The sequence below is a fragment of the Oncorhynchus tshawytscha genome, linkage group LG04 (assembly GCF_018296145.1).
Source record: "Oncorhynchus tshawytscha isolate Ot180627B linkage group LG04, Otsh_v2.0, whole genome shotgun sequence".
Taxonomy (NCBI): domain Eukaryota; kingdom Metazoa; phylum Chordata; class Actinopteri; order Salmoniformes; family Salmonidae; genus Oncorhynchus; species Oncorhynchus tshawytscha.
The window spans coordinates 67,899,807-67,917,496 of NC_056432.1; the positions used below are offsets into that span (position 1 = coordinate 67,899,807).

The 17,690-nt window shown below is 43.6% G+C and overlaps 1 protein-coding gene across 1 annotated transcript in view; it reads right to left on the reverse strand.

Annotated features, from left to right (window-relative positions):
• LOC112249269 (spondin-1) overlaps positions 1 to 11,972 on the reverse strand; it is a 127,508-nt gene extending 115,536 nt beyond the window's left edge. Inside the window, 2 exon segments of the mRNA XM_042321108.1 lie at positions 10,488 to 10,594; positions 11,245 to 11,972. Of these exon segments, the coding sequence (XP_042177042.1) occupies positions 10,488 to 10,594; positions 11,245 to 11,479 (342 nt within the window). The 5' untranslated portion in view covers positions 11,480 to 11,972.
• Positions 11,973 to 17,690: the final 5,718 nt, after the last annotated feature.

Consider the following 17,690-nt stretch of genomic DNA (forward strand, 5'->3'; position numbering starts at 1 on the left):
CCAGCAACCATCAAGCTCAATCCAACCAGATATTTCTACTATAATACTGTAATGAAAACTTTTGCTGTGAAGATGACATATGACTGATGTTTAATGCGCTATGAAGGTTGATGAATGATACTGCAACATTCATGAAGGGGTTATGAATTATTTCATAAAGGTGTTATTGATGCAGATTTATACCACCTTCGGTTTTGCCAAAACACACATACTGGTTTATTTCCACACATACAGACTCAACTTGTATTACAAACACACATATGCATACACACACTCACACGAATACATAGGCACAAAATAATACACAAACACACATATTCAGGGAACATTTTATTTCAAAATAAAAGCCTATTGTATAATGGAGACATGTATTTTTGTTGTCACCGTACCCAACCCTATGACACCAAACAGAGAACAGGCTTGGAGCAGAACATGGTCAGCCTTGCCCTTGCCCGTAGCAGTGCCTTACTCGTGGCCACCAAGGCAGTAGGGGATAGCAACTGAAAAGTGAATTAGGTGTAATTAAACTTGTCTGAGACTTAAACATTTGTGTAAGCTAAGATTTGTCCCTGCGCTAATGCCTACATTTAAGATTAGCAGGTTAACACAGTATTGTGGCCTGCAGGAGACCTAGGTTCAACTGTACTGTGACCTTGAAAACTATCTGTGAGAAGGTGAAATGTGTGGTGCAAATCAAATAAAATAAAATTTTATTTGTCACATACACATGGTTAGCAGATGTTAATGCGAGTGTAGCGAAATGCTTGTGCTTCTAGTTCCGACATTGCAGTAATAACCAACAAGTAATCTAACTAACAATTCCAAAACTACTGTCTTATACACAGTGTAAGGGGATAAAGAATATGTACATAAGGATATATGAATGAGTGATGGTACAGAGCAGCATAGGCAAGATACAGTAGATGGTATCGAGTACAGTATATACATATGAGATGAGTATGTAAACAAAGTGGCATAGTTAAAGTGGCTAGTGATACATGTATTACATAAGGATACAGTCGATGATATAGAGTACAGTATATACGTATGCATATGAGATGAATAATGTAGGGTAAGTAACATTATATAAGGTAGCATTGTTTAAAGTGGCTAGTGATATATTTACATCATTTCCCATCAATTCCCATTATTAAAGTGGCTGGAGTTGAGTCAGTGTCAGTGTGTTGGCAGCAGCCACTCAATGTTAGTGGTGGCTGTTTAACAGTCTGATGGCCTTGAGATAGAAGCTGTTTTTCAGTCTCTCGGTCCCAGCTTTGATGCACCTGTACTGACCTCGCCTTCTGGATGATAGCGGGGTGAACAGGCATTGGCTCGGGTGGTTGATGTCCTTGATGATCTTTATGGCCTTCCTGTAACATCGGGTGGTGTAGGTGTCCTGGAGGGAAGGTAGTTTGCCCCCGGTGATGCGTTGTGCAGACCTCACTACCCTCTGGAGAGCCTTACGGTTGAGGGCGGAGCAGTTGCCGTACCAGGCGGTGATACAGCCCGCCAGGATGCTCTCGATTGTGCATCTGTAGAAGTTTGTGAGTGCTTTTGGTGACAAGCCAAATTTCTTCAGCCTCTTGAGGTTGAAGAGGCGCTGCTGCGCCTTCTTCACGATGCTGTCTGTGTGAGTGGACCAATTCAGTTTGTCTGTGATGTGTATGCCGAGGAACTTAAAACTTGCTACCCTCTCCACTACTGTTCCATCGATGTGGATAGGGGGTGTTCCCTCTGCTGTTTCCTGAAGTCCACAATCATCTCCTTAGTTTTGTTGACGTTGAGTGTGAGGTTATTTTCCTGACACCACACTCCGAGGGCCCTCACCTCCTCCCTGTAGGCCGTCTCGTCGTTGTTGGTAATCAAGCCTACCACTGTTGTGTCGTCCGCAAACTTGATGATTGAGTTGGAGGCGTGCGTGGCCACGCAGTCGTGGGTGAACAGGGAGTACAGGAGAGGGCTCAGAACGCACCCTTGTGGGGCCCCAGTGTTGAGGATCAGCGGGGAGGAGATGTTGTTGCCTACCCTCACCACCTGGGGGCGGCCCGTCAGGAAGTCCAGTACCCAGTTGCACAGGGCGGGGTCGTGACCCAGGGTCTCGAGCTTGATGACGAGCTTGGAGGGTACTATGGTGTTGAATGCCGAGCTGTAGTCGATGAACAGCATTCTCACATAGGTATTCCTCTTGTCCAGATGGGTTAGGGCAGTGTGCAGTGTGGTTGAGATTGCATCATCTGTGGACCTATTTGGGCGGTAAGCAAATTGGAGTGGGTCTAGGGTGTCAGGTAGGGTGGAGGTGATATGGTCCTTGACTAGTCTCTCAAAGCACTTCATGATGACGGATGTGAGTGCTACGGGGCGGTAGTCGTTTAGCTCAGTTACCTTAGCTTTCTTGGGAACAGGAACAATGGTGGCCCTCTTGAAGCATGTGGGAACAGCAGACTGGTATAGGGATTGATTGAATATGTCCGTAAACACACCGGCCAGCTGGTCTGCGCATGCTCTGAGGGCGCGGCTGGGGATGCCGTCTGGGCCTGCAGCCTTGCGAGGGTTAACACGTTTACATGTCTTACTCACCTCGGCTGCAGTGAAGGAGAGACCGCATGTTTTCATTGCAGGCCGTGTCAGTGGCACTGTATTGTCCTCAAAGCGGGCAAAAAAGTTATTTAGTCTGCCTGGGAGCAAGACATCCTGGTCCGTGACTGGGCTGGATTTCTTCCTGTAGTCCGTGATTGACTGTAGACCCTGCCACATGCCTCTTGTGTCTGAGCCGTTGAATTGAGATTCTACTTTGTCTCTGTACTGACGCTTAGCTTGTTTAATAGCCTTGCGGAGGGAATAGCTGCACTGTTTGTATTCAGTCATGTTACCAGACACCTTGCCCTGATTAAAAGCAGTGGTTCGCGCTTTCAGTTTCACACGAATGCTGCCATCAATCCACGGTTTCTGGTTAGGGAATGTTTTAATCGTTGCTATGGGAACGACATCTTCAACGCACGTTCTAATGAACTCGCACACCGAATCAGCGTATTCGTCAATGTTGTTATCTGACGCAATACGAAACATCTCCCAGTCCACGTGATGGAAGCAGTCTTGGAGTGTGGAGTCAGCTTGGTCAGACCAGCGTTGAACAGACCTCAGCGTGGGAGCCTCTTGTTTTAGTTTCTGTCTGTAGGCAGGGATCAACAAAATGGAGTCGTGGTCAGCTTTTCCGAAAGGGGGCGGGGCGGGGCAGGGCCTTATATGCGTCGCGGAAGTTAGAGTAACAATGATCCAAGGTCTTTCCACCCCTGGTTGCGCAATCGATATGCTGATAAAATTTAGGGAGTCTTGTTTTCAGATTAGCCTTGTTAAAATCCCCAGCTACAATGAATGCAGCCTCCGGATAAATCGTTTCCAGTTTGCAGAGAGTTAAATAAAGTTTGTTCAGAGCCATCGATGTGTCTGCTTGGGGGGATATATACGGCTGTGATTATAATCGAAGAGAATTCTCTTGGTAGATAATGCGGTCTACATTTGATTGTGAGGAATTCTAAATCAGGTGAACAGAAGGATTTGAGTTCCTGTATGTTTCTTTCATCACACCATGTCACGTTAGTCATAAGGCATACGCCCCCGCCCCTCTTCTTACCAGAAAGATGTTTGTTTCTGTCGGCGCGATGCGTGGAGAAACCCGTTGGCTGCACCGCCTCGGATAGCGTCTCTCCAGTGAGCCATGTTTCCGTGAAGCAAAGAACGTTACAGTCTCTGATGTCCCTCTGGAATGCTACCCTTGCTCGGATTTCATCAACCTTGTTGTCAAGAGACTGGACATTGGCAAGAAGAATGCTAGGGAGTGGTGCACGGTGTGCCCGTCTCCGGAGTCTGACCAGAAGACCGCCTCGTTTCCCTCTTTTTCGGAGTTGTTTTTGGGTCGCTGCATGGGATCCACTCCGTTGTCCTGTTTGTAAGGCAGAACACAGGATCCATGTCGCGAAAAACATATTCTTGGTCGTACTGATGGTGAGTTGACGCTGATCTTATATTCAGTAGTTCTTCTCGACTGTATGTAATGAAACCTAAGATGACCTGGGGTACTAATGTAAGAAATAACACGTAAAAAAAAAAATGCATAGTTTCCTAGGAACGCGAAGCGAGGTGCCAATCTCTGTCGGCGCCGGTACGGTACTGTATCAAACAGTGGTTCTGTAAACCATGCTTACAGGCTATATACAGAAGTCTGAAGTTTACATACACTTATGTTGGAGTCATTCAAACTTGTTTTTCATCCACTCTACACATTTCTTGTCAACAAACTATAATTTTGGCAACTCGGTTAGGACATCTACTTTGTGCATGACACAAGTAATGTTTCCAACAATTGTTTACATACAAATGATTTCACTTATAATTCACTGTATCACAATTCCAGTGAGTCAGAAGTTTACATACACTAAGTTGACTGTGCCTTTAAACAGCTTGGAAAATTATGTCATGGCCTTAGAAGCTTCTGATAGGCTAATTGACATAATTTGAGTCAATTGGAGGTGTACCTGTGGATGTTTTTCAAGGCCTACCTTCAAACTCAGTGCCTCTTTGCTTGACATCATGGGAAAAAAAAAAAAAAATCAGCCAAGACCTCAGAAACTAAATGCAGACCTCCACAAGTCTGGTCCATCCTTGGGAGAAATTTCCAAACACCTGAAGGTACCACGTTCATCTGTGCAAACAATAGTACGCAAGTATAAACACCATGGGACCACACAGCCATCATACCGCTCAGGAAGGAGATGCGTTCTGTCTCCTATAGATGAACGTACTTTGGTGTGAAAAGTGCAAATCAATCCCAGAACAACAGCAAAGGACCTTTTGAAGATGCTGGAGGAAACACGTACAAAAGTATCTATATCCACAGTGAAACGAGTCCTATATCGACATAACCTGAAAGGCCACTGCTCCAAAACCGCCATAAAAAAGCCAGACTACGGTTTGCAACTGCACATGGGGACAAAGATCATACTTTTTAGAGAAATGTCCTCTGGTCTGATGAAACAAAAATAGAGCTGTTTGGCCAAAATGACCATCATTATGTTTGGAGGAAAAAGGGGGAGGCTTGTAAGCCAAAGAACATCATGTAGTGGGGGTGCTTTGCTGCAGAAGGGACTGGTGCACTTCACAAAATAGATGGCATGAAAAATGGATATATTGAAGCAAAATCTCAAGACATCAGTCAGGAAGTTAAAGCTTGGTTGCAAATGGGTCTTCCAAATGGACAATGACCCCAAGCATACTTCCAAAGTTGTTGCAAAATGGCTTAAGGACAACCGGTATTGGAGTGGCCATCACAAAGCCCTGACCTCAATCCTATAGAACATTTGTGGGCAGAACTGAAAAAGCATGTGCAAGCAAGGAGGCCTACAAATCTGACTCCGTTACACCAGCTCTGTCAGGAGGAATGGGCCAAAATTCACCCAACTTATTGTTGGAAGCTTGTGGAAGGCTACCAGAAACGTTTGACCAAAGTTAAACAATTTAAAGGAAATGCTACTAAATACTAATTGAGTGTATGTAAACTTCTGACCCACTGGCAATGTGATGAAAGAAATAAAAGCTGAAATAAATAATTCTCTCTACTATTATTCTGACATTTCACATTCTTAAAATAAAGTGGAGATCTTAACTGACTTAAGAGAGGGAATTTTTACTTTGATTAAATGTCAGGAATTGTGAAAAACTGAGTTTAATTGTATTTGGCTAAGGTGAATGTAAACTTCCGACTTCAACTGTACGTTGTTTGGAGTATGGAATAAAACAATCGTATATTATGATGGGCTGAATTTATGAATCTGCACACTATAAACAGAAAAAAAACAGAATACATGCACATACAGTACATGCATTTGTTCAGATTAAAGTTGAACAGCAGTAACCCAGCAAACATGGGACGTCCTAAAAGGCACCTTTCCCATTATGTCCCTTAAGGGTTTCGCTGTGATGTTATCGCTCTGATGTTCTGAGAACGTTCTAAGAACGTCGCGTGATGGTCCCAAGGAAACATTTTCTGGGAGACCTTTGTCTAGTTTCCTGTAAGTTCCCAGGACATCACAGAGAGACATGTCAGGACATTTTAAGAGCGTTCTTAGGAATTTAATTTGACTTGTTCTTAGGACGTCAAGTGATGTTCCCAAGAGAATGTTCTCTGGGGGACCTTTGTCTAGTTCCCTATACCTTTTCAGGACGTCACTGAGGACCATGTCAGGACCTTTTTATGACCTTTTCAGGATGTTAATTTTAGTAGTGCTTAGGACGTTATGTGATGTCCCAAGGGAAAGTTCTCTGAGTGACCTTTTTCAAAAACAATTGGTCCCAGGGCATCCCCGAACGTTTTTAGGATGTTCTTGGGGGGGTTCTGTCATGGTCCCCTGGAAATATTGTCTAGTTCCCGGTTTGTCCTGGGGACGTCACCAAGTACGTTTTTAGTACGTCATTGGGATATTGTGTTATTGTCCCCTGAAGGTTTTGTGTAGTTCCCAGTTGGCCCCGGGTCTTCCCCGAGGACGTTTTTAGGATGTTCTTGGGATGTTGTGTGATGATCCCCTGGAGCTTTTGTCTAGTTCCCAGTTGGTCCCGGGTCTTCCCCGAGGACTTTTTTAGGACGTTCTTGCGATGTTGTGTCATGGTGCTCTGAAGCTACCCTGGACGTTCTTGGAGGCATTTGTCACGTGATTGTCCTAGGTGTCCCAAACCGTTCTAGGTAAAGTACTGAAATGTTATGGGTGTTTTAAGGTTAGTGGTAAGCTGTTCAGCTAAAACAGTGTAGAAATCTTTCATAAATGACAATGTGATTACATTTGACATGATAACTTCAGTACTGACTTTTCAAAATGCCCCCACCTGGGATTTAAACTCACAACCTCTAGATTTGGGACATGCCGATCTTTCTGCTGTGCCACAAAGTCTGTAGAATTTCAGAAGTCCCTTACATATACATTACTTAGAATACATCTCTGCCCTTAGCAAAAGCATGCCATGTAGTTATCAGGTAATCTGACAATTTTTTGAATTGTTTGTTTCTTTATTTCACCTTTATTTAAGCAGCTAGGCTAGTTGAGAACAAGTTCTCATTTACAACTGCGACCTGGCCAAGATAAAGCAAAGCAATTCGACACATACAACCACACAGAGTTACACATGGAATAAACATACATACAGTCAATAATACAGTATAATGTATTTATTTTTACATTTGAAATTCTATATACATTGTGTGCAAATGAGGTAAGATTGTTTTTAAATACCTCCAAAGATTCTCTCATTGATTTAATTTACTTATTTGAACAACGAGGTTGTGAGTTTAAATCCCAGGTGAGAACATGTATATAAATAATAATAATAATAATAATTACTGTATGAATAAACATACACAACGTGTGTAAAATATGTAAGTTGAAACACTATATGTTAAAAGCACTGTGTGTGTGTGTGTGTGTGTGTGTGTGTCTGTGTGTGTCTGTGTGTGTGTGTGTGTGTGTGTGTGTGTGTGTGTGTGTGTGTGTGTGTGTGTGTGTGTGTGTGTGTGTGTGTGTGTGTGTGTGTGTGTGTGTGTGTGTGTGTGTGTGTGTGTGTGTGTGTGTGTGTGTGTGTGTGTGTGTGTGTGTGTGTGTGTGTGTGTGTGTGACTAGCATTGCCAAAGGACAAAGAGCTATAATGGATCACTAGACAAAACCTCCAGGAGACCATGACACAACGTCCCGAAATCATCCTCGAGACAATCCGGGAACCAGACACAATGTCCCGAAATCATCCTCGAGACAATCCGGGAACCAGACACAATGTCCCGAAATCATCCTCGAGACAATCCGGGAACCAGACACAACGTCCCGAAATCATCCTCGAGACAATCCGGGAACCAGACACAATGTCCCGAAATCATCCTCGAGACAATCCAGGAACCAGACACAATGTCCCGAAATCATCCTCGAGACAAACCGGGAACTAGACAAAACCTCCAGGGGACCATGACACAACGTCTTTTGGGACGTTCCCGGGTCAAACTGGGAACTAGAAAAAATCTTCAGGGGACCATGACACAATGTCCCAAGAAAATCCCCGGGACCAACTGGAAACTAGAAAAAAAACTCCAGGGGACCATGACACAACATCCTGGCGACTTTAGGCAACCATTTTGTGACCTAACGATTCATTATTGTTTGCATGGAAATATTGCAGATGACATGTTTTGATCAGTGTGTGTGTGTGTGTGTGTGTGTGTGTGACTACATTTCAACGTGTGCTTGTGGGTGTGTCTATGTATGAGTATTCCTGTATAATGTGCATGAGGTTGTTAGTGTTGTAATTGGCAGTGGGTGCTGGTACTGTATGTGCATCAAATTGACTGAAGTACTACATTAAAAAAATATATTTTGGTTTGTTATTACGTGATTGGTTGAAGTTATTACATTTTTCATGAAAAAAAAGTTGTTAACAACCAGTTAATGTAATAACTACCGGTTAATGGAATTAACATTTAGCGTTAAAAAATATTATGTTTACCGTTCAACATTTTATTATGTTTATCGGCAAATTATAAAATGTACCGGGGGTATTACCAAAATGTTTTTTTTTTTACAAGTTATTACAAATAGAAAGCTATTACATTTACAGTTGTTACAAGGTGCGAAAATGATTTATATAAAGGTCATAAATATAATATATATATATATAAGTTCCACCTTGTCAGAAGATTTTTTTCCTGAAGCATTATAGGAGCTCAGTATTCATTGATTTATTCATATCACTCAAAGATTTCAGTCAGGTTGTGCGTGACTAGTTTAACAAATGGCTTCATAACATTGTTTGTTTAAAATAGTGTTTGTAATGGAGGAGTATCAGTCCTCTGGCCCAGCAATCTGGTTATAAAACCTATAAACAACATCTTCTTGGCCAATTCACCTTGGCCTGAAACCTCTGTCTCCACCCAACCCATCTCTCACCACACTAGAACCCGGAGGGCTTCATCAGAGCTGGGGACATGTCCTACAATATCCCCTGACATCTAAGTGTGAAAACACTTCCCCCATCCCTCCTTCTTCCTCTCTCGCTCCCTCCCTTTTCCAGTCCAGTTGGAGCCGTCTGTGTAGGCTGCGAACGATCTCCGCACGGAACCTGGCCAGATTTGTGTGTGCATGTGCGCACCGTACATGCATGCATTGCCAAATTTCACACACCTGGGCTCCCCCTGACTGGCACAAGGCTCCCTTTTCCATTTTCACACAGACTCTCTTTTTCTCACACACACACACACACACACACACAAACACACACACACACACACACACACACACACACACACACAGGGGGCCGTAAATAGAGGTATTAGAGGAAACGAGATGAGAGTAATCGCGCCTCCTCCAAGATGATGCGTGAAACAGAAGGACTCTGGCAGGAGGGGTCTGAGAGGGGACAGATTATGTTGGGAGTTCTCTCTCACACACACAGCGGACTGGGTGAGAGCCGGCACAGCAGTGTGCAGGAGGGGTCTGAGAGGGGACAGATTATGTTGGGAGTTCTCGCTCTCAAACACACACACACAGCGGACTGGGTGAGAGCCGGCACAGCAGTGTGCAGGAGACGGTGTCCAGAGGCAGCATATGGTGTTGATGTAAGTGTTCTGCCAGGTGTGGTTAAGTGTGTTGGCTCTGCTTTGCTCTGGGAGAGAGGATATCCTTGCACCTGTATATCACATGACTGCATCAATACACTCCCTATTCGCTGGGACTGCTTTTCCCCCAGTGACTGACTGGCTGACTGACTCCATAATATGAATAGGGTATAAAAACGTACACTGCAAACTTGAAATACAGTATATTCAAAATGTCATTGACTTACACTGTGGATAAACTTATTAAAGGTTGAGTAAGTAGGAATTTTGTCCACAAATGTACCCACATTTCTATTAAACGTAAATATTTTATGATTAGTGAATGCCTTAATGTAGTTATTTTGTTAGATACTTCTCTCTATTAGCTGAAATCGTATTTTTTCATAGACATTTTAGCTGTCGGCTAGCTGTTTTGACCGCTATGAAGACGTTGTCTCCCTCTGAAGGCCCATGTTACTAGACAACCCCTCAGCACTTGCCTGGACATCCTGCTCTCGACCTGGTGATAGCCAGTCTGAGAAATGTTAGAACAAACGTTTGTGCTATGAAACCAAATAAATACTGCAATCTGACCTACAAAACGTATTTGCTAGATTCATGATAGACAAAGCAAGGAAGGTGAACTTCAAAACGTGATGTAGTTTTATTGGAATTTGCAGCTGTTGTTGGTACATTAAGTAATGAATCTGCTAGCTTCTGTTGACTGACTGCATCTAAAAGAACGCTACTTTCACCTGAATAACTGAAGGTCATTTAGAAGAAAATAAAAGATGCGTTTTGTAATATCTACATTTTCATTTTGTATCATTTTAATGACATATAATTGCAAATCTCCTTGTTGTCTTACCTGGAAATTGCCAGCATAGTCCTCTTCTTTGTCTCCTTCCCTGCCCTCCCTCAGAGCGATGAGGGTGAAACCTCTGAAGTAAGCGGGACTGGATGCATACAGAGTCACTGGGGATCACAAACACACAGTCATTGAAGAAAACAAACTGATGGGGAACAGATTGATAGGTTTAACAAAGGTATGCAAAATCTAAAAGCACTAACCCTCATGGATTCGTTCCTCATAGGAATGAGATCTTTATAGGCTATATCAATCAGAAGGGAAATGAGCTTTTCACTTGCTGACACAACTGGCAATTGCTGTCATTATTCGTGTCATTATCATTACTGTATTGATATACAGTAGCTTCCCTGAGACAATGTGTTCGAATAAAACTGTGACGTGATGAGTGATTGAGCCAAAATGGGACTTTTGTTAGACTAATGAATCAAAATGTTAACTATAATGACAAATGAGTTCGCAGGTGGAGTCATCAAATATTAAGTCAGAGCATCACAAGTTGCAAATATTTCAGCAAAAAACAGACGCCTATGAAGATACAGTATGGGGGCATTCTGGTCTGTGTCCAACTCCTCTTTCCACAAGAGAGTTTGTCTTGTCATAACACAGCTCTGGCTTCTAGGCTTATATCACTTCCTTATAAATGACCACAACACTGCGTCTTCACATGAATTGAACACAAAAGAGAAATAGAGTAGGCAAAACATACCCTATTGTGTGTCAGACAATGTGCGCGCAATGGGACGGAATACACTACCTCTGTAAGTGCTCCCAGGCTGATACTTTTCTGGGTCCCCCTCGACTCGGAGCCGAAACTCGTTGTAGCCTTCCTTCCGAGTGCCCTGAGCCCGTAATATCCGACCACAATACCCGTCTGACTTCCCAGCTCTCTCCGAGGGCTCTTCCGTGAAGGCGAATCCGGCGTTGCACAGCGCAGTGGAGATAAAACACTGTAACAGCAGAATGCACATAAGTATTCCCGCTCCTGCCATTGTGAAGCGGCAGCTCTCGCTCCAGCTGATGCGAGCAAAGGTGGTGAAAAACTAGTGAGGCTCAAGGGAGGAAAAAACGCTTTCTTCACCACTCAAAACTCCAGGAATAGACGAAACTTGGCAATTGATAAGACTCCCCTCACTCGGGATACGAGGTAGCTGTCTCCGCTAAAGGTAAATCCATCCTGGAGAGATATAGAGTGCAGAGAAAGAATGGTTTACGATGTGCACTCGCTCTCGCAGAATCGCACACTGATTTGTTGAAGAGCGTCTGATGATCAGTGGGTCTAGTGTTTGCTTAACTGAGCGCGAGAGCCTACACAGGGTCAGGGAAAATAGCGGAGCAGTGTAGCGCGTAGCGCGGCTGTCGCCAAGGCATGGACGCAGGCTATGAGCCCAACGACCTAAATGCACCTAGCCAACAGACTGGAAACAGACATTTCTACCAATGGCTGCAGTGACGGAGGGACGCGTTTGACATTCTAGCTGGAATCTGCCTGTGTGTTTGCTCAGCCGCGGACCCCCACGCCCCCAAGGCCCCCGAGCCGACCGCACAGACACAGACAGATGCTCAAATAGTAATTAATAATGCATGCTAAACGCCCCCCTCCCCTGCACAGTCTGTGTGTGTGTGTGTGTGTGTGTGTGTGTGTGTGTGTGTGTGTGTGTGTGTGTGTGTGTGTGTGTGTGTGTGTGTGTGTGTGTGTGTGTGTGTGTGTGTGTGTGTGTGTGTGTGTGTGTGTGTGTGTGTGTGTGTGTGTGTGTTTGAAAGAGAGCGACAGGGCCGATAAGCCCTTCATTTAGAGGGAATGAAGTTAAACACATGGAATGTGGAACGAGCTTCCAGGGACTTCATTCTTAACCTTATATTGTCTTCTTTCACCAACAGTCCAGCTGATGCCACTGAAAGAGAATGGTCACTGACAGAGAAGGAGAATGGTCACAATAATCAATAAACTATTGTTTTATTCTGTCTCGAATGATGAATCAACAATGATCACAAGTTGGGGGCAGTCCATGTCACAGTTTTTACATTAGCCTGAAATCTATAACTGACCACAACAGATATTGAAAAACAATCAGGAAAGCAACACCAGAAATGATATAGGCCCACTGTCTTTGTTATAGCAGCAATATGAAATAATGATGCCCTGTCATGCATTCTCCTCAGTATCACCCACAATACCCATGGGGCCTCAGTGAACTTTCATCTCCCATATAGGTCAATAGTTCCTATGTAATCCAGCTTTAAAATGATTTTCTTTTAAATTAAAATTCTCTGCCTCTGTCATTCTATTCAGGTACTGTATAGTCTTGTTTCCCCGTTTCTTTGTGCCCTCTGGCTCTCCCTCTAGCTCCCATGCTTCGGAGCCCTTGGAAATAAGAGAGAAAAAAAGAGCCTTGTTTGGACATGGGACTTAAGCAGGGTGTGCTAGTAATGCTGTATACCTACACTTTATATCAGCACTTTATTATCATGTTTGATTACTATTACATCATTGATTATATACATCTTAATGGATTTTTACAAGAAACAACAGCAACATTAAAAAGGTATAAAGTCAAAGAATTGCGTATTTTCGATTAGCCCTTTGAAATAGTTGTGGGAGTTGTTTTCTCAGATGTATAACAAGAAACATGTAGGCTACAAATCGATTGGGGCGGCAGGGTAGCCTAGTGGTTAGAGCATTGGTTGCAAGTTCAAATCCCCGAGCTGACAAGGTACAAATCTGTCTTTCTGCCCCTGAACAGGCAGTTAACCCACTGTTCCTAGGCTGTCATTGAAAAATAGAATTTGTTCTTAACTGACTTGCCTAGTAAAATTAAAATAAATAAATAAAAGGGAAGTGTTCGTGCAATCCCATGTTTTCATTGATAATTGATCTAACCTGCGAGACATATGCTACTTAATCTTCTGTAACATTGTTTCAAAGCTCTCCCGCGGTTTATTTCAGTCTTCAATTGAATACGTAGGAGGAAGATGAGAATATGTAGAAGCCTGCCGATCCGCCCAATGGATGCGGAGAGACGCGGTGCTCTCCGCGGAGAAGATGCAAGCAGAGCGGGGAAGGCCAGTGATAGCTGGGTAATAAACCAGCAGGTGTCATGAAGCCTCCACTGCGGTCACAGCTCGGGTTGAAACGTTTTCATCCGCCTCTTGTCCTCCTACAACGCAACCACAGAGTAGACGATATAAAACTGCAAATAAAGGCAGCGTCGAGGGGATAAGCATAGAAGTTAGATTTTTACTGTGCTGAAAGTAACGTTTTATTTTTTTTATCAGCATGCTTGTCTCTGCTCCTGTTCCTTCAGTTTGACACTGGGAAAATGCCTTCAGTTATCTCAACAAGGAAACTATAAACTAAGGAGTCCGTTTATAGTTTGCATATAGGCTGTGGTCATATCATGCACATTTTCCTAGACTAAAAGTGCTGTGCTTATAGATATTTGAAGAAGGCAATTTAAAGCAATGCGTATATTTATTTATCTCGCCTTTGATCCTATATGTAGCCTACAGGCAGGTCCATATTTACTGGCACCCTTGATAAAGGTCATAAAGATTAGCAAAAAGACTGTATCAAATATATTATACAAATGCTGAGCTATATTATATGCTAAAATTGGGACATTATATTAATTTATACTAATACAATTGCTTAGAGAAAGAGGTTTTAGGGGTCAAATGTACTGGCATCCCTGTTTTCAATACTTTAACACCCTCCCCTTGCAAGGACAATGACACTGAGTATTAAAAAAAGAGAGAGATTGGAGAACACTTTGGGAAGGATCTTAGACCGTTCCTCCATATAGAATCTTTCCAGATCCTTGATATCATTTGCACTTATGGACTGCCCTCTTCAATTCAAACCACAGGTTTTCAGTGGGGTTAAAGTTCGGAGACTGAGATGGCCATTGCAAATGTTTGATTTAGTCGAAAATTAACAATTTCTTTGTGGATTTTAAAGTGTGCTTGGGGTTATTGTCTTGCTGGAAGAATCATTTCTGGCCAATTGTCAGCCTCCTAGCAGAGGCAACCAGGTTTTTGGCTAAAATGTCCTGGTACTTGGTAAAGATATTGCTTCCGTTGACCTTAACATGGGCCCCAGGACCAGTGGAAGCAAAATAGCCCCATAACATCAAAGATCCATCACCATATTTTACCGTAGGTATGAGGTACTGTTCTGCGTATGCTTCTGTTTTTCAATGCCAAACCCACATGGCCAAACAGGTCTATTTTCATATCATCTGACCATAGCACTGTTCAGATTACATGAAAGTAGACATCGTTGATCACGCACATCAGCACACATCAAAATCCACAAATAAATTATTAATTGACCAATAAATCAACATTTTGATTCCGGACTTGAACCCCATTGAAACTTATGGTTTGAAAAGATCTAAAGATCTGGAAAGATTCCATATGGGGGAATGGTTTAAGATCCCTCCCAATGTGTTCTCCAATCTCATAAAACATTTTAGAAAAAGGCTCAGTGGCGTTATCCTCACAAGGGTGGGATACTGGAGTACTGATAACAGGGGTGCCAATCATTCTGATCCCTGTTTTTGTTTAATATGACTTATTGAAAAAAATAACTTTCTCTGCACAATTATTGTAGTATAAAATAATACAATTGCATGCAATATATCTCAGTATTTGTATAATTTATTTTATACAATCTTTTTTGCTCATCTTTGTCAAGGGTGCCAATAATTATGGACCTGACTGTAGGTCTAGGTCTAACTTTTCCTGTCCAAAGCATAGAACTACAACACATACATTTTGCATATAGCAAAGACAACACACTGTACGTGCTCCTCGTAGCATTTCCTGATGTTTGCATATGAAAGTGAACAAACACAATCACATCTATTATTTTTCAGAGAAGCCAATTGACTCATTCCCCGCCAGCTCACAGCAGTGACTCAGCAGACTTGCGTAATAAAACTATTTATGATCCAAAGGGTTTGTGTTTGTAATTATCACATATGGGCTTTTACGCGGGGAGTGCAACCACACATATGTTAGACTGCCTTACCCTGCCTTAGCCTCCCTCTAGTCTCTAGTTAATGGTAGCCTACAGCAAAGGCTGTGCTTATTTTTAGGAGCCAGGGGACTGTTGCAGGGGCGGTAAAAACAGAGGGAAATGGTTCAATTTCATCATTCAGATGTAATTTTATTTTATTTTTGCTTAAAGTCGGTTTCCTCTGTTTACTGGGAACTAATCCACTCAGTGATATGGATGGATAAGCATCATATTTGATGGCACACAGTTTGATTGCCCTTTTCCTCTAAGATTGGAAGGGGGAGGGGAGTGAGAGGGAGGGAGGGAGATAAAGAGAACACGGTTAGAGGGAGAGAGGGAATAAAAGAGCAAGGCGATCGGGATGGAGGGCAGAGAAGAAGGGAGCAAAATTGTGAAAGAGGAGTTGCATGCAGGTTCTGATTTTGAAAACTCATCATGGGTGGATCTCATATAGCCAGATAGAAGCTCAATCTCCTCCAGTTAGATGCACCTCCTAGAGATGAAAGTTCACCAAGATCCCATGGGGATGAACGGCTGGGAGGTGGTCAGCTGTTAATTGGAAAGGGATAGAGAGGGAAAGGGAGATAATTGGAAAATGAAAGGAGAGAGGGCAGCAGGGGAAAGAAGAGAAGAGAGTGATTGAGTAACATAAGCTGCAGGGCTGGGGGGAGAGGAAGAAAAGAAAATAAGAGATAATGGGGATAGAGATGAAAAGGAGAGAGGAGAGGTGCAACATAGAGAGAGTGATGAAAATGAGAGAGGATGGGGAGAGAGGAGAGGCACAACATGGAGAGAGATGAAAATGAGAGAGGATGGGGAGAGAGGGGAGGCGCAACATGGAGAGAGAGATGAAAATGAGAGAGGCTGGGGAGAGAGGAGAGGTGCAACATGAAGAGAGAGAGAGGACAACAAGAGTGGATGGGAAGAGAGGAGAGGTGCAACATGAAGAGAGAGAGGAAAACAAGAGTGGATGGGGAGAGAAGAGAGATGCAACATGAAGAGAGAGAGGAAAACGAGTGGATGGGGAGAGAGGAGAGGTGCAACATGAAGAGAGAGAGGAAAACAAGAGTGGATGGGGAGAGAGGAGAGGTGCAACATGAAGAGAGAGAGGAAAACAAGAGTGGAGGGGTAGAGAGGAGGGGTGCAACATGAAGAGAGAGAGGAAAACGAGAGAGGCTGGGGAGAGAGGAGAGGTGCAACATGGAGAGAGATGAAAATGAGAGAGGCTGGGGAGAGAGGAGAGGTGCAACATGAAGAGAGAGAGGAAAATGAGAGAGGTTGGGGAGAGAGGAGAGGCGCAACATGAAGAGAGAGAGGAAAACGAGAGAGGCTGGGGAGAGAGGAGAGGTGCAACATGAAGAGAGAGAGGCTGGGGAGAGAGGAGAGTTGCAACATGAAGAGAGAGAGGAAAACGAGAGAGGCTGGGGAGAGAGGAGAGGTGCAACATGAAGAGAGAGGAAAACAAAAGTGGATGGGGAGAGAGGAGAGGCGCAACATGAGAGAGAGAGAGGCTGGGGAGAGAGGAGAGGTGCAACATGAAGAGAGAGAGGAAAACAAGAGTGGATGGGGAGAGAGGAGAGGTGCAACATGAAGAGAGAGAGGAAAACAAGAGTGGATGGGGAGAGAGGAGAGGTGCAACATGAAGAGAGAGAGGAAAACGAGAGAGGCTGGGGAGAGAGGAGAGGTGCAACATGAAGAGAGAGAGGAAAACAAGAGTGGATGGGGAGAGAGGAGAGGTGCAACATGAAGAGTGGGGAGAACAAGAGGAAAAAGGAAGAGGGAGGAGGTGGTAATCCTTCCTCACTATAGATGACATCATTCTGAGAATGCACATGTGCACATGTGGCCTCTGGATGTGGTTGCACCGGCACGCAAGGCGGTCGCTTCCGATCCAGACACTCGTGTTGTGTTTTCCTAGCTGGTGACGCCGTGGTCACAACGCGGTCACAGGGTTGGTTATGAAGTGGTCGCCATGGTATCCACTCCTGAAGCAAGCAGCTCATTAATGACAGGACTGACTGTGTTGCCTGTCTATGGAAACATATACCTCCATATGTATGACATATGTGTTCTTTTAGTTGCTGTTTAATGACTATGTTGTTATCTTAACCCATTAAGTGAATGCCTGTACGTGTGTGTATGTGTGTACGTTTGTATGTGTACTTGTATGTGTCACTGTGTGT